General features: G+C 32.4%; 1 protein-coding gene across 1 annotated transcript in view; it reads left to right on the top strand.

The window, feature by feature from the left end:
* The window catches only part of LOC108080533 (uncharacterized), a 60,007-nt gene that overhangs the window by 5,944 nt on the left and 26,960 nt on the right, over nucleotides 1-27,103 (top strand). The window contains 2 exon segments of the mRNA XM_041774746.2: nucleotides 25,026-25,556; nucleotides 26,849-27,005. Coding sequence (XP_041630680.2) covers nucleotides 25,277-25,556; nucleotides 26,849-27,005 — 437 coding nt within the window. The 5' untranslated portion in view covers nucleotides 25,026-25,276.

The raw sequence follows: 27,103 nt of genomic DNA, 5'->3' as shown, positions 1-27,103 counted from the left end.
GGGGGCAAGGAGACGGGTGACGGGTAATTCCATGATGCGGAACTATGGATACCCTTTTGTTGTCTGGGCGCTGTCGTCAGAACTAATCCCTGCCATTCCCCAAATGAGATTTACGCCTTTGGCATTTGACAAGCTGGCATCAAATCGCATTTTCCTATCGGATTTCAGCATTAAAGTCAAAGAAAAATATTTAAATTTGTAGAAAAAAAATTGTACAAATTTATAGAAATATTTTTAAAGGGTTTTTTCTCTGAGAAAAATACCATAAAGAAATATCTTTAAAAAACATTTTAAAGAAATTACTTTTATAAATAAACTTCAAGAAATCCCGCGTTAATAATTTGTTCAATTAAAATTAAAAGCACCCCATTGTCTCGACAATGAAAAGGATTAAATTAGCTCTGAAACTCTTAAGTTTTGCTAGACTTTTTTAAAGCCAGACTTTGGCTTCGAATTTCTGTAATGATTTAATAAAGTCCCCGAGATTAATTAAGGCTGAGTAAGTTCCTTTTATTTTGCACCGACTTTATTTCTTTCCCTTTGACGAAGTTGCCCGAAGTTCGGCAGAGACACGACTCCAATTCCATTCCCCCAGGGACCCACTCTCAGTTCAGTTCAGTTCTCACCCAGGTCCTGGCTCCAGGACCCTTCATTCATCCCATGCGAGTGCTGAGGCTCGACTCCTAGACGAAGTCGACATATTTCACGTTGATGTATGGTTTAATTACATTTACGTGGCTGTTATACGGCCGAAGCTCTTGGCGTAATGGAGAACGGGGTCCTCTGAAGAGTCCTGAAGTTTGCTAAGGCACTGAGAAAAAAAAGGGGAAATATTCTCAAAAAATATGTGTTTGTGTAGGAGGGAATTTTAGGCAGCCAAGGGATATTATATATTAATAATTTATTTATCGATAAGTTATATCGATTTAATAAATATATTTGGATATTAAAAATAAAAAAAAAATAAAAATAAAATAAACAAAATAAAAATATTTATTTATAGATAAATCATATCGACTTAATAAATATAGTTAAATATTATACAGAATTAAAATATAAATACAAATATGCATTTATCCGTAAATCGGTATTATCGATAAATAAATATTTTTATTAATTATTTATTTTTTATAATATTTAAATATATTTTCCTTTACAAACTCTCAGTTCTCTATATCGTCTTGAGCAAACGCATTTATCGATTTATTGCTGCGTTAATATATCGATCCATATTTCCTGCTAACCCTAAATCAGCCTCATTTCACCATAAATAATCCTTGCTTAACTAGCAACTTTTCTCCCTGTGCACTCTGTCCTGTATCCCTGTCTCTCTGCCTACATAAGTGGGATCCTGGATCTTGGCTGGAGCAGGAGACAGCTGTCTTTCAGCGCTTTTGTTTTGGCTGTCGTCGCTGCCATTAGAGGAAGATATCGCGATAGGCGACGACGGAGGCGCTTTCATAATTATCCTTTTGCGCGAGGAAAGTTAACCAGCCTGCGGCAGGGGTGGACTTGAAGGAGTTTCAAAGGAAAACTCCACACCCGGTGAACTCCTTTTTCTTTTATTTTATTTTTCTGTTTTTTATTTATGAGCTGCACGTCGTCGCCCTGGCGCTAAACTTTCGCCTTCACCTGGCGGCGCCTTCCACCTGACGATGAAGTTTTCACGCTCGCTAAGGATTTTCGGGCAAAGTACTAGGATTATCCTGGGCTAAGGATGTCGGAGGGTGTGGGTGTCACGCCCACTATCACCGCTGGCTATAGGTTAAGTGCTTAGATTAGGTTTTGTGGATCTTTAATTGATGTTAAGCGGCGAGAGTTAGTGTCAAGTTGCAACTTGCGGCAGCTCTCAACACAGTTTTTTTTCTCTCTTTATATATATATTCTATATGTTTATATATTAATATATATATATTTTTATGATTCTTGTTTAGTATGGCTTAGCAGGGTTAGCACTCGTGTGTTTCAGTTTCCATTTAAATGCCATGGCAACTCATTAGGGCATTAGTTCTGTTGAAAGCTGGTAAAAGGAGTAAGAAAAATATTCAACAAAAAAGGGTTATAATGGAAAAAAGCTTTTAGCAGTTAAATAAGAATAAACTATTGTTTGTTTAGATATATTTAAGGTATTTTAAATGCAATATTATAATAACTTGATAATTATTTTGTGCATTATGATGCCTTGCCTTTATTCGATTTCCGAAAATTAAATTACATTTCTCTTATATANCTATTAATTTACCATTTTTTATAAATATATTTTTATATATACATTTTATTGTATGTATATATTTATTTATATTTTTTTTTTTTGTATTATTGTTCCTTTTTTTTTTAGATTTTTCAATTTGTTTTATATATTGTTTTATATGTTTTTATATTTTTTTATTTTTTTTATATGTTTTTTATATATTTTTTTTATATTATTCTATTTTTTTGTGTTTAATATTCAAATTTTTTTTTTAAAGATTTTATTTTTTTTTTAATATTCTATTTTTTTTTTAATATTCTTATTTAAAAAAATTATAAAAAAATTTTTTTTTTAATTTTNTTTTATATATATATATATATTTTTTTTTTGAATATATTTTTTCTATTTTTTTTTTTTGTTAATTTCTTTTATATTTTATTTTTCCTTTAAACTGGATTTAATAGCTGTTTTAATTCAATTTTAATTTGATCCTTTTGATCCTTCTGTCTTACTCCCCCGCTCTGCCTTTTTTTTTTGTGCTGACTTTTCGCTTTTCTTCATTAAGCTTCTCTTCATCAATTCAGCAGAGCAATTACCTCCGTCTTGGCCATTTCACTAACCGCAACTGTGACCGCACTTCAACTTCACACAGAAAACGCACATAAAAAAAAGGAAAAAAGGAAAACATGAAGAAAAGCGGAAAATAGAAATACAGAACGTTTTCCGGACTATTTAATACCCTGGCATAGAAAGTAAAGAAATTGAAACAATTTTCAATAGTATTTTAATAAAGGTTTTAGGTTAAACTTTTATATTTTCTAGATATCTTTCGATATTACAAATCTGTAAGCTTTATTTTTAATAATTCCGGTAGTTCGATAATTGTCATATATCAATTTTCAATATTTTGTTTTTACTTTTTAATTATTAATCAACTTATCAATTGTTTAATAATCAATAATTAATCAAATGAAATTTATTAATTAATTTAAATTATTTATTAAATTATTTTTATATCCCGATTTTCAATATCTTCAATAACTGTTATCGATTATTTATAATTCTGTCGACATTATGCTTACTTTCATGGTTTCCACTTGATTTGTTATTTCCTCTATATAGTCCCAGCTCTCTGACTCCTTTAATTCCCAGAATGCAAATGTAGAAATAAAACAAATTATATGTATAGTATATAGATAACCCCGATATACCCTTTTCGAAGTCGCCGGATGCCGGGTATCATCGAATGGCAAAGTAAAAAGAAAGGCCAACCCGCTGCCCCTTTCAAAATGTCGCCATTTCTCTTTTCTTTCGCCGCTTTTCATTAATGGTTTTGGCTTTGACTTCTTGCCACCTCTTTTCTTGCTCCTTTTTGCTCCTTTTTGGTCCTCCGCCCCCCTTGTCATATTGCCCCTTCCTCTACCACTGCTTGTCTGGCTATTCCGTTGACTTTTCAGCAGATTTTATTTATTTATGAGCAACTTGACTTTAATTAATGTATTTATCGCTTCAATAACTCGCATACAACTTTGTGCCGGCCACCACCTTGCCGTTTTCCTTTGCTTCTTTAACTCAATTATAGTAAGCTTTTCCCCGGTTTCCCCTTAACTTTACCTTTACCTTACCCCCTTTTCCCCTATTTCCACCAAATACCCATTTCCCTTTTCTCTGGGGCCGCCTTTTTGGTTTAGAGTTGTGAGCCGAGTTTTCTTTACCTCTGATTGTTTTCAACTAAATGCAATAATGAGCTTAATTTTCCCCGCTTTTCAACGCACACACACATACACACACTCACGCACACGTGGGCAAAACTTTTCCGTTGGCCAGTTGGTAGAGTTTGCTCATTAGAAAATCTTTCTTTTGTGATTCGCATTCTTTATTGCTCCCCCTGGAAAATGGGGGGAAAATTTTAGGAATTTAAGTTAAAGGTTATTTTTATTTTAATTAAAAAAATACAAAATGTATTAAAAATAATTTTAATATAATTTAATATAATAATAAAAAATACTATATATTTTTTTAAAATATATAAAAAAATATTTAATATTTCTAAAATAACAAATTCAAAAGTAAACAAGTTAAGAGTATATATTACAAATGCTAACGATTGTCTTAAATATTTTATTATTTTTATATAAAATATTTTATATATTTATAATAACAAAATCATAAGTAAAGTCAAGTTAATATAATAAAAATACAATTTTAAATATTTTAATGAATTTATATTTGTTTATAAATATTTTCATATATATCCAATATAAAAATATATATGTAAAAACATGAATCTGCATATATTTATAAATAAAAATATAATGTTTTAAGTATTTATATATTTTTAAAGCAAAAACAAATTAAAATAAAATATTAAAATTTTGCCTGGCAAAAAATCTTTAATCTTTTTATCTTTTGCCAGGCAAGATACATTTTTTATATGCAAACAAACATTTATATTTAACTTAATAAAAAGTTAATAAAATGTAAACAAATTAGGGAATATATTAAAAAAGAAAATTTATAATGGCGACCGTAAATGTTTTCTCTTTCGCGCCGTGCACTCGTCAGAGTTTTGAGTTTTGCGCGTGGAAAACTTGCCGCTTTTCCGCTGGTCAACGGCCAACAGCGGCGTTCGTTGTAAATTATATTCTGGCGAGTGTCAGTTGCCTGTCACTATAATACCCACGGCCCATGTCCTGCTCCTCTGCTCTACTTTTTCCCCCGCCGAAGCTCCGCTGGCTGGCTGGCTGGCCTTTTCTTTCTCTTCAGCTTTTTGCGCCTGGCGTGTGTTGTGCATAAAAATGTGCGCTGGCAAAAGAGGGTGCGGGTAGGAGAGGGGTGAGGGAAAAGCGATGAAAACAAGTTTTCAAAAGTCTGGCATAATAACCCGGTACCGGCCGAGTTTTCCTCCTTCCCTTGCCCCCCTCCCCCCTCCGAGAAGAACTCCACTTGAAATGGCAGTCAATTAGGCACAGAAGAGACCTGTCCATGTCTCGTAAAATTATGCGCACTTTGCATTTACATTTTGCGGTTTTCGAAAACGAGAAATGGAGAAAACGAGAAACGGAGAAAATGGGGAAAAATGAGAGAATGAACGTAAGGACTTTTTGGCTGACTTATTTACTTAGTGCGTTGAGTTTGGAACTTGAACGAAATCATTTGTGTCTTAAGCGCAAATGAATCACTTAAGTTGAGGACAACCGGAATAACAACAATAAATGCTTAAATCTGACGCTCTCTTCTGTGGCTCCAAAAACTTTTCGTAACGAAACATTTTTGAAAACAAAAGATGGGTGGGATGTCCTCCTCCTCCTTCTGGAGTCTTGGAGGAGGTGGAGCCCAAGGGCGTGGTCGCGGCGCGTGTCTAATAGAACCAGCGATAAGCATTCCCTGTTTCCCTCCCCCCCAAAAAAGTACCTATTTTCATGCCACATTTTGTACAAATTTTCAAAGGTTATTCGTGATGGCAACGAAATTGAAAGATTTATGAGTTTAAAGCTTTGAAACTTTAAGTAATAATTGTATTTGTAGAAAGTTTTTGAAAGTAATTGCTTGCGTTGCAAGCTTCTGGCTGATATTATAATAAAATTCATCAGTCGAATCAATTTAGCCATGTTGTCATTGTCTTTAAGCTTTAATATTTTGAATTTTTTAAATTAGTGTTATAGTGATACCCAATTGTAATTTAAACTTAAAGTTATTCTCTGTTCAATCTTGTTTTTCTGTGATTATTGAGCTGGGTTACTCTGAAGAGGCTAGAACTAGTTGGGAATTATAGTGCCATTTTTGAGAATTAGTTAATTATTTAATAATTAACATACAAATTGTTAAGCAAACTAAATATTCTCCTATTTAACTAAAAATTCAGTATAAATGTTCGTATGTTTGTATAATTTAATAAATATGTTAGTTACTTCATAATACATTTTCTATTATTTCTTTAACAACAAATACAAGCATCCCCCCGCCTTTGCCCAGCTACAATCGAAGCTAAACGCTCCATGGAGCTCTGGTGGCGCTCAGATAGTCAGCCAGGCGGAGGCGCTTATTCCGTGGAGACTCATTCAAAAAGGTCACCTAGCCCAGTCACTGCCGGGCATTGGGATTTGGGTGGGGGGACGAGGGACTGAAGGTCAAGGATAGCTGAATATAATGCACAGGAAAAAAATATATATACTATATAAATATATATATATATATTATTAGGGTGAGAGAGCGAAGAAGGAGCGAAGGGCGAAGAAAAACGGGCGTAAAAAATAAGCCAACTGAGACACGCCTCGGCAGTCACAGGAGGACCACAAAGGAGATTGCCGGAGACCAGTGGCGGTAGCGGTGGCTGTAATATGATTAAAAGCACCTCATAATTGTGGTCAATAGAAGGGCAGGGGCAGAGGCAGGAGCAGGGAGCAGGGGCAGCTGATAACGGGGGCAAGGGAAAAATCCAGGAGTGGGGGCGTGAAAAGTGCGCGGGGGCATAAAGTTTTTTGGGGTTGGTTCGAGGTGTGCAGCGAGGCGATAAGTGGGAACCGAGTGAAATGAAAAGCTGAGAAAAGAGACTGAAAAATATATATATATATATATCTACAAATATATATATCTGCATATATTTATCTATATATATCTTTTGTATATATATTATCTTCAGTCAGAGAGTTTCGTATTTAAATGATGGCAAGTCAAATATTGGCTTACAATGATCAGTCAACAAATAAAACGAAATATAAATAAAGGTAAATGATAGGGAAGCTGAATATAAGTACAATATTATATTATTGAGATAAAAAAAGAGGAGTAAATTTAGTGAAAAGTATATTAATATAATTTTATATTTTTAAAATATAAATATAAAATATTTTCTTATTTATTATCAAACCACCTTGCCTGTTGTCCCTTTTGAATTTTCCTTAAATTTCCTTTTAAAATAAGTCCCTGGCGACTGTCAGCATTGCCAGGATCGTCGTTATATTGTATCCAAATGGGAGTCATTAACTCCGATACGCATTAATTGCGCTTCCTGCGTCCTGAGCTAACTTAAAGCATGCTTTTCAGTGCCTCACAAAAATTTCCAACTTTCAGCAGGAAGAAGGAAGTAATGCCAGAAAATTGGGGAAAAGTGTGGGGAACAAGAGGCCAGTTATCCACACATCCATACATGTGCAAGAAAGAAAGAGAGGGAGGGAGAAAGAGAGGCCGCTGGAGGTGAAAAGCCAGTGGAAAATCCCGCCATATAAACTTATACAAATGACATCCGGTGCACACACACAAACACACACGAGAGAGATACAAAGGGCACCGCTCATTGTTGAATGATGTATGAAGCTTTGGTAGGTTTTCTGGACCCGTATGGTTCTTCGTCGTTCTTCGTCTTGCTCCACCATTTCTCCTTTCTCTGGTGCTCTTCTCTCACCTTTTTTCCAATTCTTTTTCCATATATTTTCTTGTCATTTTCCCCACCAAAGATGTTTGGCAGGCAAGCAAATACCGCAATATTTAGAGGCATTCGAGGTGTAAAATCATGTTTGGAAATTAGATACAAGGGTGAGGAGTGTAAGAGGGGGAGAAGTCTAAAAGGGAGAGAGGGAGAGGAGAAAAAGGAGGGAGAGAGAAAGAGAGGGTAGGGCAGGGGCAATCAGTGGGCTGTGTGAGAAATCTCCATTGGAGATTGTGTCCAAAATCGGCTCAAGTCGAGACAGCATTTCATTTTGGAAATGCCTTGAATGTTCGTTACAGGAAATGCATACATTTATGAGGGTACACTGAAAAAAATCAAATACTTGAGAGGTTTGAAAATAATTAAAAATATAAATTAAGTGATTTTTTTCACAAGGAATAGTTTTAGGTTTTTTATTAATATTAATATATAGAAAATAAAAAAATAAAACATTTTAAATTGAGTTAAAATAATAATAATTAAATTAAAAATTAAATGAATAATAATTAAATTAAAAATTAAATGAATAATAATTAAATTAAAAATTAAATGAATAATAATTAAATTAAAAATTAAATGAATAATAATTAAATTAAATTAATAATTAAATTGAATAAAATGAATGAATGAAAATAAAAATAAATTAATTTAAATATTATTTTATTTCTATATAGTTACCATACTTTTTGTTTCAGTGTTTTCGTGCACATATATACCTGCTAACAGAGACACAGTTGCAATTTATATTTGATTCCCAGGCATTCGAGTCTCCGGGTCGATTAGTTGCCGCCGATGTTGCTCTCTCCCCGTCCCCCCCCCCATGCTCCCCTTGACGCAACCCTTTGCTACCCCCCTCTCCCTCCCTCTCCTATCGGCTTAACCCACCGCATGCCACCTTAACCCACTCCCTGACTCACTCACTCACTCAGCGAACGCTGCTCGTTACGGCAAGCGTATCAACTTGATCATGCGTGTCCTTTCACCAGAGTGTCTGTGTCTGAGTCTGTATGAGAGTGTGTGTGTGTGTGTGTACTAGAGTGTGTGCCTGTGTGTATCTGTGTGTGTGCTAAATGCCGCAAATTGAAATATGGTTTTCGATTTTCAGTTTATATGCAGCCATCTATAACCAAAAAACCGAAAACCCACCGGCCACACATCTGTGCGGCGCAGAGTCCTGTAGTAGTCCTGTGTGTGTGTGTGTGTGTGTGTGTGTGTGCTTTTGCCGCTCCTGTATTTGTATTTGTTATTTGTTTTTGTATTATTTTATCATCGTTTCGTTTACTTTTCAAATTTCAAGTCGTTTGCTTGGAGAGAAATCGCTGGAATCGACGCAATCGATGTTCCAGCTGAACGATTGCCAACGAACTTTTGTTTGTTGCGGAATCTGCTTTAAAAAAAAAGAGAGATCGGTGAAAATATATATAAAAACTATAGAATTTGGGAGAGGGATTTCAATAATAAAAATAGGTAATTTAAAATATAAAATACAGCATATTTCATAATTTATATTCATTGCCTAGACTTTTAGAAAAAATAATACAAAAATAGTATTAGAAAGTGATTTTTCAAGCATTATTTAAATATTAATTATTAATAATTTAAATTCATTATACATTTTACAAAATTTTCTTTTTCCAGGTTTTAATTATAGTTTTTATTATTTCATTATACATTTGTATTTTGAATTAAATCCAAAAACAATTAATATTTTTAAAGTGTATTATTTTCACAGCTGATTGCTTTCTGATTTTTTTTTTTGTAGAGCAACCCTCAGTTGCTTTGTGCTTAGTTTGTTTTTTAAATAAAGGCTTAGTTGGGTTTCTATCACTCTTTTTTTTGGGTCCTCTGCGTCCATATGTGGACAGAAAGGACACCCGCAGAAGGCAACCAACCGACCCATTTTGTCATATTAAATCATACTAGGATAAAAAAAAATCATTTTATTTAGTTTTGCATTTGTTGTATTGCTTATTTTATTTTATTTATATTTTTATTTGATTTCCTTCTCTTTCGCTCTGCCGCAAAAGCCGCACGCTGACACAAATCGCCATTCACTTTTCACGCATTTGAGTCTTCCATTGTGTGTGTGCGTGTGTATGGGTGTGTGTGAGAGCGCCAGATGCGCGTGAAAATAAAGCGAAAAATTTGCATGCCCAAAGTTTTCCCGCTGCCTTCTCATCCCGCCCGGTTTTTCCTGTTTTTTTTTTCCGCTCATCGCATTTTTGTTCGGGGTTCCATTCTCTTTATAGACTTTTCGATTTGTGTTAGCATGTGTGCGTGAAAGTACACTGGAGAAAAAAGTGATAAAGAAAATAAATATGCAAAAATAATAAATAAATAATAAATAAATAAAAAATAATAATAAACTAAATTTTTGTATATATATTTTAACATTTTTTAAACAATATTTTCCCCAATTAAAAAATTAAAAAATGATTAAAAATCAAAGAAAATGTAGGGTTAAATATTAAATTTAACTTTAGTGCTGCCTGTATTCCAAGTTTTATAAGAAGTTATTAAATTTTAAACAAGAAATCCCTTGAAAAAATACTATAAAAATTTTAATTAGATATAAAATAAAATTAAAACTGAAAAATAAATAATGAATAAAAATATATTATATTTTTAAGAAAATGGACAACCCAAAATTTTATAATAAAAAATAAAATACATTAAAAAAAAAATAAGAAATAATTAAACAAATAAATTTAAAATACAAATATTTATATTAATAAAATAAGCAAATCCAATAAATATAAAATAATAAAATAAATTAAAATAAGTGTAAATCTAATAAAAAAAATATATATATTTCTTAACTTTAAACTAACTCTAACTAAATTTTAATAATTTCTTACTATTTGATATAGTTAATAACCCATTTATTTCTCTCAGTGCATGGTTAAGTCTGCGGCTGTGGGTGCTTTCCCCCGTTTTTGTCTATTTTGTCGTCCGTGTCGGTTTTAGTTGCCAATAGGCGGCTTAGCTAAATTTGCATTTATTGTTAAAATGTTTCATTTCATTTCGTTTCATTTCATTTCATTTATTTGCCCAGCACTCACACACACAAAATATAATAAAAAATAAAAAGTAGAAAATGAAAATGAAAAACTGAAATCCATGCGAAAATTGGACACGTGTTGTGGCGAGTGTGTGTATGTTGGGTGTGTGGTTTATTGGTTATTTGACTTTGGATTATGACAACAATTTCGGGACACAACGAGCGATGGGGCCTTTGCACTTTTGACTTTTATTCCCAGTAACATTTTTCATTTTCCATCTCACAGTTTTTCATTTTCCATAGGTGAGTGCGAGAGAGAAAGAGCCAAGCGATTGAGCCGAGTTTTTCTTTAAAGCGGTACAGTTTCGCGGTTAAGTTTTAGTGTTTTGATTATTTTAGGGAATTTTAAATATAGTATTTTGGTGGTTATTATATATATTATTAATATTAAATTGTGGAAATAAGGATGTTATTTCACCTTAAAATAATATTCCAACTCTTTTCTAGTGTACAGTTGTGCCTATTGTTTTGAACTTGTTCTTTCTGGCCTTTTCTTGTTACTTTATTTGCTGCTGTCGTGTTTTTCCTTAGCAGTTAGTTGGCTTTCGTTTGCTTTCACAATCAATGTGTCCAATTAGGTTCTCTCGAGTTTTTGTGGACCCGCTGCCTTCCAGTTGACTGAAGCTCCCCTGTATTCTGTATATCCCCAAAAACCAGACTCCAGAATACCCGAATACCGTTTTTCCCGAAAAAAAAACCCGGAAGCCGGAACCTGTTGTGTGGCATAACTCAATTTCGGCAACAAATCGAAACGTAGCGAGGTGGAAGTGAACTGGAAACGGAACCAAAGTGCAATTATAGCTGAAAAAAGGGAGAGAGAAAGAGAGAAGAGAAAGGGAGAGAGAAAGGGAGAGAAAGAGGGAATAGAAAGAGAGAGGTTAAAAAAGAAAGAGGACAAACTGGCCAAAAAAGAAACTGCGTCAACACGTGACTGACAGGGTAGAAATAAACAAAATGTTGCCTGCTTTTGAGCGCTCGCTTTGTGGCCAAATCCCGCAGTGTGTGTGTGTGTGCGGTGAATCCATTTTAAAAAGCATTTTCCCCATTGCATTTTCATTCATCGCTCGTAATTGTGGTGTAAAAACGAGCCCTAACACAGAAAAGAGACTCTGTGTGCCAAAACTGAAAAGGCAAATGGCAATAACTGTCATTTCCTGGCGACCTACTAAATTTCGCCTCAGCCTCAGTTTCATTCGAAACCGAAGCCAAAGCCCTCAAATGAAAATTGCTGACCTCTGCCAAAAAAAAAAAACAAGAGAAAAAAATACCAAAAACAGTACTGAATACAGAGGAAAGAGGGTAGCAGGGTAGCAGGGGAGAGATTCGCCTAAAAGGTTGCCCGCAAAGAGCCCAGCCTCTGTGGCACGTTCTTGTGTATCAGCAAGACAAACCCCAACCCCCTACACACACGCACACACCCCACACACACACACTAATACATTTGTGCAACAATTGTAAGGCTGGGCGAGAGGGAAGGGAGGCAATGCATAATTTGTTATCTAAATTCAGGTTGTCTATCGGAATGCTCGCAATGCTAAACTGATTAAATTTTCTACCCACACACGCAGTAGCACCAGCAGGACTTGCATTGCAAAATAAAGGAAGAAAAAAAAAAGAGAGGGAAAAAACGGTAGAAAAGGATCCCCAACTCCTTAACACGTTTCATGGCATTGAATGAAGAACGTGCTATGGCCATGGCTACATATGCGAAATGCTGAAGGACTCCCTTCTCCTGCCTCCTTCGTCCTTCCTCCCAGCTCCCAGATGTACGCGAGTAGCAAGCCGAAAGTGTCCGTGCCAGTGTTATTCCGATACCCATAGCCATGCCCATAGCCACTCCCCCCCCATTCATTCTCAGCCTCTCAGAGGCCTTTCAATATCTCAGCCACCGACTCGGCACAGTGGTTATTCGATTTCAAGGAAAACTTAGCCTTCATTTTGCAAGATTATTTTTTTTTATTAAATTAGGGTTTTATTTTATTTTATTTTTTTTTTCATATTTTAAATATATTAAAAATTTTATAAAATTTAAAATTCAATAAAATTTACGATTTTATAAAATTTGCAATACAATAAAACTTAAGATATAATAAAATTTAATAAAGTTTAAAATTTAACACAATTTTAAATTAAATAAAATGTATAATTTATGAAAATTTAAAATTAAAAATAGAAAATTATAATTTAAAAAAATTTTAAAATAATAATAAAAATTACTTTTTATAACATTTAAGAATAAATCCATTTTAATTTTAAACTTTATTAAATTTTAAATTAAATCAAATTTATAATTTAAGAAAATTTAAATAAAATAAAATTTTATAAAAATTAAATAAATTTCAACTAAATTTTAAATTTTATTTTATTTAAAATGTAATAAACTTAAAATGTAATAAAATGTAAAATTAAAATTAGACAAAATTTTAAATTTCAAATTTAATACAATTCAAAATCAAATAAAAAATAAATTGAAAATGAAAATAAAATTGAATTTAAAAATGTACAAAGTGGTTCATAATTATGGCAATTAAAATAAAATAAATATTAATTTAAAATTTTATAAAATTAAATTTAATATAAAATGTATGTAAGAATTGCCATAAATTTTTAAATTGAATTTAATTTTATAAAATTTTACATTTATTTTTATCTTCATTTATTATATTTTCATTCAGAACCTTGCAAAATAGTAAAGGATTCATTTCTGACCCCATAAATCATATATATTCTTGATCAGCATCAACAGGCGGTTCTATCTAGCCTTAGCAAGACATTTTTTTTTAACCAATTTTTTTCAAAATTTGATAAGGGGTTACATTGTTAAAATTGTGAACAAATTAGTCAAAAATTTAATTAGAAAAAAACTTAAATTTATTAAGCAGATTTATTAAGCGCATAAAAACTAAGATAATCCCGCTTTCCGAATTCAAATGAATGCATTTTTGACCGAGTTAAAGATTTTGTAAATTTCGATTTTTCCCTAAAATTATAAAAAGTTGTACAATTTTTTAAACAATTTCATATTTCATAGTCATAAATTTCTTAAAATTGTAAATTTAATATGCAAATTTGTTAACACAAAAAACGAACTCAGGCTTTCCAAATTGAATTGAATGGTTTTGATTTTTTGGCTTATAATACAATTTTTTTCACAGTGTAGCTTCTTTTTGGGTTTTCGGTCTGGTTTTTGGGTTGGGTCTCGGTTGGGGCTACGTTTTGGGTCTCGGTTTCGGTCTCGGTTTCGGTTTTGGTTGCCTCCACTGGGGCCATGTAATTTCAAGTGGCGTCTGGATGTGGCAGCCAAAGGACTCGCCAGGCGCCGCACACACACACACACACACCGATCTCCCTGGCTGACTGGCTGCTTGTTTATGCATTTCCCGGAGAAGCAACAGTCGCAACAACTGCCTTCACGCCACGTACTTCATTCGCTCTCGATGATGCAAAAGATTACCAAGTTGCTGGCATGTGGGGCTGGAGGCAGCTGCAGAATAAATAAAATAAAATCAAATAAAATAAAATAAAATAAAATAAAGGCGAAATAAACTCGCTGAGCTATGCTTGTGGGTCATTATGCAGGCCCAAAACCGCATTCGAATCCGCAAACCGTCAACGAGCCTGACAGCTCGAGGGAACAGCTCGCCTCTTATATATTTTTCTTTTTTATTTTGGGCTCACCAAAAAAGATTTATTTATTGCGGTTTTTAAGCTCCTAAAGGATCAAAAAAATATATAAAAAAAATAAGAGAGCGAGGTGAACTGCTGCTGCCGAAGGCGTGACCGGGAAACCGGCAATCAAATCCAGCAACGATTCCATCGCCGGACTGCGGCATCACGCTCGTCACTCGATAAATGACGAACAGCGGCGTGGTACGTTTTTGAGAAGGGTTTTCGGAGATCTACAAAAGTGCGGTGAAGGGGGGGATGTGAGACAGGGGGTTAGGGAATATATGATATGGAAAACTGGCTGTGGATTTGGTCATGGTTGGAGTAGTTATCTATCTGCGGTTGGGTTGCCAATAATTTATTAAGAGGCTGAAACACAATTGATTTGGGTTGCTTTTTAGAGAGTAATAAAAAAGGGTATTATAATTCTACCCTTCTTGAATTTTTACTCTTTTATTTATTTATTTATATTTTATATAAATATATTTCTTGTATTATTTTTTATTAATCAATAAACTGCCAAAAAAAAAATGTTTCAAAACAACCAAATTTTAAAACAATTTTTAGCTTGCTTTTTAAAGGGTAATTAAAATGTATTAAAATTTAATAAAATCTTCAAGATTTACCTAGTTATTTGCTTAATTTTTATTTATTTATTTTGTATTATTTATTAATTAATAACCAAACGAACAAATTATATGACCAGTTCTACTCAAGGAGCCCTCTGGCCATGGTCAAGCCCTTGGCTGGTGTGTGTGTTTTGCTTGAACTAATTGAAGGAATCTGGTCATTATCTCCGAGACTGAAGGAGGAATACTTGAAACTTGCCAGTTTGTAAGAGATATATATATATATAGAAAGAAAGAAAGAGAAAGAAAAAGCTGGAGAGAATGAGAGAAAGATAGAGAAATTGCTTAGATTGGGGAAGAGAAAGTGAGCGAGTCTCTAGCTTGTATCATCGTATCGTTGGCCTTGTGCCAATCAACGTTGCCTTCCGCCAGTGCCACAGTGCCACTTGTGGCAGTATCCCCCCACACACACACACCCCCCTCTCAAAGCATAGACACGACGCCCTTGTACATTTCTGTAAGTGCATCAAAATTCTTAGCCCAAGACGTGGACTTGTATCTCGGTTTGTGTTTTCCTTTTTGATTTAGTTTTTTATATCTCAGCTGTACGTTGTTTTACATCTTCCCTGTTTTCCAACAGTTTTTCACCAGTTTTTCTTTACATTTTTCATGATTCTCTGTGCTTGCTACCCCCCCTTAGCTTTGTACTATATATATATATATATATATATATTGTTTCGTTTCGGAATGTTTCTTCCTGGGCGTCTATTTCTATTTCTTTCCTGCCACATTTTCATGTCGTTCTCTATGTTTGGTTTTTATGTTTTGCACAACAAATTTTATGTTGGCTCGGACGACGTCTTGATCCGAGTAACGTCCCTACCACTATACCCCCCTCCAGCTTACCCTCACTCTCTCTAAAAACTTAACCCTCGAGTGCCTGGTACGTGTGCCCTAGAAAAATGCAGAGGAAAAATTCTTCATTTGCGAGAGGGTTTCAATTGAATTTCGAGCTGCTCTTGGGGAGTACTCTTTGAGTGCACAGGGAAAAATAAGTTAAATAAACAATATATATATTTATTTAAAATTTATTTATAGGAAAACTAAACTATATTTTAGGCTTTATAAATTATAAAAAAATATTTCTTTAATAAATACTATAAATAAATTATATATTAATGGTTTTAGTAGAGAAATGATTGGGATTTTTAAATTTCTTAATAGAAACTCCCCAGAAGTATGCTTTAAAATTTGGCATAGCAAAAAGAAACAAATTTGGCAACCCAAAAATACTATAGCATACTTTTAGACTCCCCTTTTAAATGTTTTTAAATCTCCACTATCCCCCCAGTGTATTTTTTTTTTCCCTAGGATACTTTGTGCTCTGAGTATGTGTGTGTTTGAGTCTGGGCATTCAATCATTGCGAGTCTGAACCTGACGAAAGGATGGCAGGAGACCCCAATGAGGGGCAGGCAGGCAGGCAGGCAGGCAGTGACTGCTATCTGACTGATTTTCCTCTGTATTTTAGCTTCTTTTTTTTTTTGTTTTGTTTTTTTTTCTTTCCAATTTATTTGCTTGCTCTACAAAATCACCAACTAAGCAATAACAACGAATCTCGCACTGGGTTTATCTCCTCCAACCCGGACTCCTGTCCTGGGCAGGCACTAATGGGTTAACTCGAGTTGGTTACATTCCAACCCGAGGGGCCCCTCAAGTGGGCTAAGCCCAGGCATTTGTCCAGACCTCAGACTCAGTTTCTCTCTCTCATACCCTTCGGTCTGTGTGTTTTTCGGGGGCTCAAGTTCAGCAAATTGTGAGGATTTTTGTGAGTTATTGTTTGGATCCATTTGTGGTTGAGGCGGAATATAATACGGGGGAGTGGGTGGGTAATAGAATTAGGCAACTTCACCTTGCAATTGGGGATAATGGATAATCAATTTGATAGTTTTTCCGGCCACCTTTGAACTCGAAATGGCATACGGAGAGGGCAGAGGTCTGTCTGGTGGGTTCTAGTTGGAATTTTTAGTTTGGTTAGGGGTTTCTTTTGGGTGTTTTTATGAGGGTTTTTATGGGGTATATTTTAAGGTATATTTTAAGGTGTTTTTATGTTTACTTTAACAATTTTTTACTATATTATTTTTATATTATTTAAAAATAATTATTAAATGTTCTTTTGTATCTTTTTAATTATGTTAAAGTTCAAGAAAACTTTTCAAGTTAATTTTTTTTGTAGGAAAAATATTTTAAATTTCTTTAAAGCTTAATTTTATTGATAAATTTTAGATATATTTATAAATTTAGATATATTTATATACATTTTTTTGCTATAGAATTCTAATTACCCTATAACTTACTTTGTTACATTCCCTTTTCCTTAGATTTACCTACATCCTGTCTAGGCAGGACTCCTTTTTCAACTCCTTTTTTCATTGGAAATTTTTGGTAGCTGTGTGTTTTGTGTTTTCCCCGCCTCAAGCTAAAGCTTTTCTTTCTTTTCGCTCTATTTTTTCCTCGCTTAACTTTTGTTTTCCCCAGTTCTTTATGACTTTCGGGCCGACCAATGCCTCCGCCCCCGTCGCCTCGGCTGATCGGTGCCACCGCCGCCGCCAGTGTGTACATTTCATTTGCAATTTACTTTCTTTTTTTTTTTTGTTGCCCTCTGGCCAAGTTTCCAACGTTGGTGGTTTGGTTTTTACCCGCACACACACACACATCTATAGCTCTCGTCATCAATCTCGTCCTGGCCTCTCTTTCGATCCTTTGGCCATGCTCCAGTTTTTGTGCCATTTCCCCAATTGCTTTCTGTGCGGTTTTCCTTCTCTCTGGCTGCATTCAGGGAGAGGCTGCAGGAGGCAGGATACTGGATACTGGATGAATGCTTTTACCAAATCCTAGGCGTGATTTGCCGTTTAATTGTGCAGCAAGTTGCCAAAAACGCAATGAGTGAGAAATGGATATTTGGATATGTGACCCCTTTTTCCCCGATTTCCCCGATTTCACCAATTTCCAACTATATTTCCTCCTGCCATAATGGCGCTGCCTCTGCTTTCTCTGGTTTCTCTATTTTTTTTTTTTTTTAAGTTGTTGTTGTCTGCTTGGAGCTCATGTCCTGGTACTGGCAGTCAGTTTAGACACGAGAATCGTTTTTGGCGGCCTGCGTAATGTGCTGTCGCTTTAGTCCTTATTTGACTCCACTTGATGCACTGGGAGAAATAAGGTTTGCATTTAATTTGTGTCTCTTTTTTGTTTTAAAATTTGTATACTTTATTTAATATATTTTCTTTGAATTATTAGAAGAATAATCAGTAAAAGAAATCATAGAAAAGACTATAAAAGACATAATTCTTTATTAATTTTTTAGTAAATTTATTTACTTAAGTTTTATTTAGAATTTGCAAAAAAAAAAAAAATATAAATTAAATTTTATTTATAAAATATAAATATAAAATAAAAAGCAGTCAAAAAAGTCACCGAAATTGCTAGAGAATTCATTAAAAGGAATATTTTTTTTAATAAAATTTAAAAATAATTTTAAAAATGTTGAAAAAATATTTCAATTTATAAAATTTCGGAAAAAATTGACAAAATTTATTTTATCACCTGACATGCCCAAATCGATTCGGCTGTTGATGCTGATCAAGAATATATATGATTTATGGGGTCGGAAAGGACTTCTTCATTGCTTGGCAAACTTTTAACTAAAATTATATAATCAAAATTTACATTTAAATGTTAAACTTAATTAATTTAATTTTTAATTTCTAAATTTAACATTAATTTATTAGTTAATCAATGTAAAATTCCCTGAAATAACACTTTTTCGTAGTTTTTCAAAGGATATTTGCCCCGGAATCAGTCTTAATTAATTAGTAACTATCTTTAGGAGCATCTTTCTTTAAGTCACTCCCCTTCGTTGTTCGCTATTTCCCCCCCATATCTTTTTTTCTGCCAGTGCACATGCTCATCAATAAGGCAACAAACTTACAAAAAGGGACCAACTTGAACCGGGGGTCGGACAGGGGTTTGCACTTTGGCAGAAAGCTGGAAGCAGGAAGGATAAGGATCTCTGGACGCTCCATTTGCTACATTCACCTTTTGCCACTGCCACTGCCACTGATGGTGTGGTACGTGCGCAAATCAGTTGCAGGGAAATCTATCAAAATTCCGCAAATAACTGCACGTGTCCTGTCGCATGTCGCCTGGAAAGTTACTTGGTTTCAATCAGCCTTATGGGTTGTCCTTCGAGCGAGCATCTATCTTGGCCGAGGGCGAGGGAGGGAGGAAGCTCTCCTCCTCCCAGCAAAGTAAAAGCTGAGGAGAAAGGAAGGAGATGTTGAAGTAGAAAAGGAGATTGGGTAAGGACTCCACTGGATTCGCAGCTTTCCATCTTCGACCAGGACACTTGGTTGGCTTGCATTTGATTAAGTGCTGGACGTCGTGTTTAGTGCGAAGAAGCGGAGGAGGGGGGATTGGGGAGCAGAGAATCCCTGGAACATGTGAACTTTCTCATTTGAGCTAATGATCCGTGTAATCTGCTTGAGCTTTCCCTTTCCCGTTTTCCCCTCTGGTCCTTTCCCTGATTATTTTATTGAGCTGCTAATGCACTGTCAGGAAATAATTGTAATTATGAGAAATAGAAAGGGGTTTGCTATACTCTTGATTATTTTATTTAAGGTTTTCTAAAGGGATTTACTTTATTTTTTATTTTATTAATAAGGGGAAATGGGGTTTTTATACCTTAAATAATTTTATTTAAGATTTTCTAAAGATTATTAATTTTTTTTAATAATAGAAATGAGGTGTTTTTACACTTAAATATTCTATTTAAATATTTAAAAGGTTTTTAATTTTTTACTAATAATAGAAAATGATTTTTTTATACTAAATTATTAATGAATTTTTCCTTGATTAATTGATTTTATTTTGTTAATTAATTTCTCTATGTGTATATTAAAATTGAATGCCTTGTGTGCTGCTGCCTGCTGGGAAAAGCTTGGCATAATTGGCATAAGTTTGCACTTAAGTCAGACTCAAAGGCAACAACACACACACATACAAGCATATGCATCTACACTCTCACACACACACACCCACACACATATACCTTTTATATGTGTGACCTGTCGATGTTGCGTTCTTCTCACGGTAGATTTAACACACGCCAGCGAGAAGCGTTCAATAAATGTCAGCAATTAAAAAGGCGAAATAAATGCTGTTTCAGGTGGGTGTATGTGTGTGTATAAGGTGTGTGGGTGTGTGTGCGTGAGGGTGGGATGGGGCGTGGTTAAGCAGGCCGACTTGACACGCAGCTGGGCGGCAAATGGCGTGGCAAACAGGTGTAATATTTAAATGTCAGGACACTCACACAGACACACAAACACACACACTTAGCATTCAAATATTGAATGTCGGAAAATGCGTAGGGGATTTTCAATAGATAATAAAAGCCTCTTCTGTGTGGTGCTTGCTGGTACTTTGTTTTAAATTTCAAAGCAAAGCCTTTGCTTATCAAAATCCAAATAACAAAATAATTGAAAGCCTTGAATTTCTAGGGGAAATTTCAATTTGGGAAAATCTATATGGGAAAACTCAGACAAAAGGATTGAGTGGGGTTCTAGGGGGAGTTTAGGTGAAAATGTGATATTTGAGGGGGAGGGAAAATGATAAAGAAAATAAGAAAAAAATATGAAAAAATAAGAAAAAATACGAAAAAAAATATGATACAAAATATGAAAAAATACGAAAAAAAATATGATACAAAATATGAAAATTATATTAATGTAAATAAGAAAATATTAAAACTAAAAATAGGAATAAAGAAAATAAGAAAAAAGGAGAGAAAATCGTAAAAAGAAGTTAGTAAAATCCAAAATTTTGGTTTTTATATATCTTAAAAATCAAAAATTTTTAGAAATTATTTTAAATTGTTTTAAAATTAATTTTAAATAATTTTAAAATTAACTTTCAGTTCTTTTAAAATTTTCTTTTCAACATTTTAGTTGATTTCTAGTTGATATTTAAAAAAAGCAAAGAAAGAAGTTTAAAAATATTTGGAAATATTTATAAAGTTTATTTTTTAGATATTTCATTTGTAAATCTATCAAAAAGTTAAATATAAATGTTAAGGATATAAGAAATAAGTACCAAAAATCTTAAACTAAAGGGAAAATGAAGTTAAGAAGGTTGCAATTTTTTTTTGTTTAAATATTTTGAACTATTTTCTAATTTTAATGTATTTTAAATTAACAACCATCTCTGATAATAAAAACTTTAATTTTCCAATTCGAAAAGGTGTCCAAATGCAATTTACCAAAACCCAAAGCCAGTACTTACCACACATTCAGCAAATGGCAAAAAATTCATTTATTTTTTGATTGCAATTCAAAAATGTGTTGCCATTTCGACACCTTTTGAAGTGGTTTTTGTGCCACCAACACCCAGAGAGTTTCGCTCTATTTATCCTTATTTCCCTTTTCATAAATACACAAATATTTGTGCAAAGGATGGTACTTACGTTACTCTACTCCTGGCATTTTGCTGGAAAAGTCTCGCAAAAAACATTTAACGACAGCACTTAAAGTAAATCCTTTCACGGAGCTGCCGAGATTGATTCGTTGTCCTTGCCATATGATTGATGACCGCTGACCGCTGGGATAATCGTGATGGATGCGGGCTGCAAGTCTCACTGCTCTGGCATGCAGATTGCTATTCCAAAGTGCCGGCAACTTTTGGCATTTGCGAAAATCAGAAATTCCAAAATACTGTCGCATTTAGCTTGAGGTAAACCAAAAGTATTTCCATTTCGATTGCATGTTCGGTTGGTCCTTGCACCCCCTCTATATCTATATCTATATCTTTATATATGAACATGTATCTATTTCGATTGTGGGGGAGTTGGAGCGATATGCAGATGCAATTACCAATTATCTCGCTTGATTTGCCCAATGCGTGTAGTTATTTCAACAGCCAAAACAGACACTGGGAGAAATTGGGAAAATTTAATAGGGGTTTCTAGGGTTTTAAAAAGTAGAAAAAGGTGCAAGATATGTGTAGGCTTAGGTTAAGTTTATTAATAAATATATAAATATAATTAGTTGCCAAAAATCACAGGCAATTAGACAATAGAAACTTTTACTCTGCTCAGAGAATGTGTAAATTAATTAAATATATGATCTTTTTTTTTAAGTAATTAAATTACCATTTACTTACTTTAAATATATTATGAATATTATAATTAATAGCTTAATTTCACCAAAAATTATGGAAATTAATTAAATATTTAAACAAAACATTGCTGCAATATTTTTTAAAATTAATAAGACTTTAAAAAATATTTCCTTGTATTTTACCTAGTTAAAATATTAAAGCAAAAAATTAAAAATTAATGTAAATAAATATTAAAACAATTAAATATTCGAATACAAATCAATAAATAGTTGAAATATTAAAGTAAACAATTAAATATTATTTTTAACAAATATCTAAATTAATTAATATATTAATAAAAATTGCCACAATATTTGCTTGTAATTAATAAGCTTTTAAAAATATTAAAACAACAGAATAAATTGTTCTTTCGAAATAAAACAATTTTTTGTTACATTTTTTCTCAGTAAAGAATTTAATATTATGATTTTCTTTAAACTAATTATTTATTTATATATTCAAATAATAATACTTTAGATATTTTCCATCTCCCTATGATTTCCTTTTATTGTTTTAATTTTTTATTTATTGAAATAATATTATTTTAAATATGTTTCATGTTTTTTAAATATTTTTATTTTTTCTTAAGTAGTTTTTTTATGTTAATTCTGAAATATTTTTATTTGTTTTATTATTTCTTTTTTTTTTTTAATTTATTTGTTATTATTTATTATTTTTTTATTTATTATTTTTTTATTTATTTTATTTTAATTTTTTTTTATTACTTTAATAATAATAATTATTGTTTTTTTTTTTTTTTCCTTGTTTTATTATTATTATTTTTTTAAATTTTTTATTTAAGCAATATCCATTGAGATTTGTTTTCCTTTTTATGTTATTTCCTTTTGCTCTATGCAAAAGTAGAAGCACCAATTTGGGTTTTACTTATCGTTGCCAGGCATCTAGGATCTCATAACAAGATTGAATACTGGGATATATGGCAACCGAGGGCCACAACAAGGATAACCAGGACATAAACACGCATGCATATACACCCAGACATACATATATTCATATATATAGATATATATTTGTGTGTGGCAACAATTGAACATGTTTCATTAATCGGGGAAGCGGCCAGAGTGGAACGTGCTGCGATGTCTTCACCTAATTAGCATCGAAAGGCGGGGCCCGAAAAACTGGGTGTCCTTAATTGAAGTGGCACAAAATTGGTATTAGGATGTGTTCCATCCACCCACACCCTCTCTCCTCTTGCCAAAAAAAAAAAAGAAGGACCTGGCACGTGCTAAACCAGAGAGTCGACAAGTTTTTGTGCTTCGGTGGCAGCAATCTTTAATTTAAATGCCAGCCATCTTCACGTTTATCCGATTATTTGCGACAAAAACACGGCAGGCCGACAAGGATATAAAGTGTGAGCACACACACGCAGACACACACACCCTCATGTGTGGACTGTGATTACCAGGATAATGAGCATGCCACTGGGGCTGTTTCCATGTCCTTCCTGACCCCTGACCCCGTTGAACACTGATCTTCTCGGCTTTTGGTTTTTGTTCCCTTCGGGGTCTCAATGTCCTTTTCTTTTTTATTACTCTAAAAAATGTTAAAACACTAAAAAATCCAAATGCTTTTTGTGTTTTTACTGCATAATTTTGTACAAAACTAATTATGTAACGCACTTAACTAATGTAATTACACCTTTTGTGTGGAGAAGCACTTGAAAATATGCGAAAACAAAAAAATGGAGAGTGAATACTAATTGTGTGAGTGGGAAAATTACATAAAAAAGGAGTCAGGAAAATGGGAAAAAGGTGGAAAAAATATTTTAAATTTAAATTTGGAAGTAATTTCATTTTAAAATTTATTAAAAAGTGAAATATAAGTTTTTAGGATTTATATTAAAATATTAAAAATCTGAAATTAGATAAAAATTTAAAGTAAAGAAGGCTGGAATTTTTTTTTTAATTATTTTGAACTATTTTCTAACTTAGAAATTAATTTTTATTCATATTTAATATATAAAGATGTGTTAAAATGTGATATAAAAGATAAGATATATATAAAATACAAAAATTACTAAAAATCAAATCAAGTATTTTATTTTTTGATATTTTAATATATTTATTAATTTTAAAATTAATAAATAATATAAATAAAATATTAAAAAATATATAAAATACAAAAACTCTCAAAAATCAAAGCTTTAAATCAGTTTTCGATTTTTTTAAATAATAAAAAATATATATAAAATACAAAAATTATTAAAAATTAAAGTTTTAATTCAGTTTTATATTTTTTATTATATTTATCAATTAAAACAATAATAAATAATATAAAGAAATATTATTATATTAAATGAACTATTAAAAATATATATTAAACTCAAAAATTCTTAAAAATCTAAGTATTTTATGCAAGTTTTTAATATTTAAATATATTTATAATTTTCAAAAATAATTAATATTAAAAATATGTATATAAATAAACTACAAAAATTCTTAAAAATCAAAGCTTCAAATCAGTTTTATATTTTTATATATATTTATCAATTAAAACAATAATAAATAACATAAACAAATATATTAAAATAACTCCCTAATATTATATATGTTCTTCATAATCATATTTATATATTCTAATAAAAATAAAAAAGCAAAGAAAATGGCAAATGACAACGGAAGTCGAGTGGCATATTACCTGAAATATTCAAGATTCGCTCACTTATGCGTCAAGCCTTATCGCTAATGAAGTGTTTATGGGGTATATACATTTTTTCCTTTGCTTCGTCCTGCCAGGATATTACACTGAGAGTGCTAACCTGAAGCTGTGTTGACTCAATTACACGGCATTTGCCAGGCCTCGTCCTCGTTTGCAATTTTCCATTTTCATTTTATTTTTTCACAAGGTTTTCACAAGAATATTTTGCATATTTGCATTTGCAGCATCCGACGCAAAAAAAAAAAAGGAAAACGGCCTCGTAAAAAAGGGCGAGCGACATTTTATGACAACGGAATCGGGACACACATCCCTTTGGGGGATGCAAGGAGCCAAGCCAAGTGTTTGATTTGATTGTCGGCGGAGAGAGAACACACACCTTAAAATCAGGAAACAGCTTCAGTGGCTGCCTGACTGACAGATTGACGGATTGAGATTGAAGAGGCGAAGCAGGAGCAGCAGGACCATCATCAGGACAATGAACAAGAAGTCGCCTCTGCCGCTGGCCGCCTTCCTGGGCAGCGATGGCACTGGCGGCAACAATAGCACCGCCAGTGGCAGCAGCAATGTGGCAGCCACCGCAGCAGCAGCAGCAGCGGCAGCCGCCGGAGGTCGTGGCGGTCGTCAAGGATCAGGCGGAGTGGGTGGCGTTGGCGCCAGCTCCAAGTCCGAGAAGCAGGCGGCCAGAGAGCAGGGCGGCGGTGGTGCGTTATGTGGGTGTCAAAGAGCACCTAAATCGCATTGTATATCGGCCACAGGTGAGTGATTAATATAAATAAAGTATTTAAATATTAATACATTATATAAATATTAATAAATTATATAAATATATATAAATTATATTTATATAACTTCTAAATTTTATTTTATTTAATATTTGCCTTAATTTATAATACTTAAAAACCTTTTGATAATACTTTTCACCATTTAAATATATTAAAATATTTACCCGTAGTTTTTAATTAATTTATTTATATATTTCATTTCTAAAACTAATGTAAAGAAAATTTTATTATTTTATATATTTATTAATAAACCCTTAAAAATTTTTTTTTTATAAATATATAAATATTATAATTAATTAAGCCTATGTCGCCTGCCTATTTCTGGGTTTTTTACTCAACGCATTACTCATACGCCATGTGGTCCATGGCACTAATTGCATTTAATGGCAAATTAAAAACACAGCAGCTTATATTGAACGAAATATATATAAAAAAAATAAAAAAAAAAATATATATTCATGTATTGAACTAAATTGGATTTAAAAATTTAACCTTTATAAAATAAAATAAAAAAAAAGTCCATATTGAACTACATTTATTTAATAAATATCACCTTATTTAATTAATTTAATTACAGTCACACATTTATAACTGGCGTGTTGTTAATAAACTATTAAGTTATTGCTAAATGCTGATGAAATTAATATGTGTTAAAGCTGTGCGTATTGGGCAACAGTGCGTATGGGTAATATAAATCATACGCAGTGTGTTCCAGCAGAACAGAATTTTATGGGCTTTTAATTATAATTAATTATTTTAATTATAATTGTATTTATTATTTATACATCGCTTTTTTTATAAACATATTTTATAATATATTTTGTTTTTAATAATTTATATAATAATTATAATTATAATAATTTTATATATTTATAAATACTTAAAAATAAATATATATATAAATATTTATGTAATTAAAAATAAATTTATATAAAAATATTAATATAATATTTATATATATTTTTTTTATAATTTATATAATATTTATAATTATAATAATTTTATATATTTATAAATCTTAGACACAAAATGAGCTTGTGATTATTTTTTTTAATTAAAGCCGACTTGAAATTATTATATTATATTATTTAAAAATATATATTTATAATTAATTAAAAAACTTAAAAAAATGTTTTTTTCAAAAGGCTTCAAGTTTTTAGTTGTTTAAATATTTTTTATTTTTATTTTTCTATATTAAATATAGGTAATTTTTTAAATCTACTAAAAAATATTTAAATTTTGTGATTTTTAATTTATTTTCCCAGGAGTGCTCCTGCTGGTTCTGCTCTACACCGCCATGGGCTCCATTGTCTTTGTGACCCTCGAGGGTGAACTGGAGGATGGTGGCACTTTGGAGACAGCGGTGGCTGCCTCGAAGCCCTTTCCACGCACCGAACTGGCCAATGCGGAAATACGTTCCAGGTAAAATATAGTAGATTTTAAAAATATATATATAAATAAAAGAAATTTAAAATTAAAATTAAAGAAATATAAAAAAATAAAAGAAATATTAAAAAAAT

The sequence above is a fragment of the Drosophila kikkawai genome, chromosome X (genome assembly GCF_030179895.1).
Source record: "Drosophila kikkawai strain 14028-0561.14 chromosome X, DkikHiC1v2, whole genome shotgun sequence".
Taxonomy (NCBI): domain Eukaryota; kingdom Metazoa; phylum Arthropoda; class Insecta; order Diptera; family Drosophilidae; genus Drosophila; species Drosophila kikkawai.
Note: the sequence above shows the minus strand (reverse complement) of the source record. Positions and strands in the feature narration are given on the sequence as shown.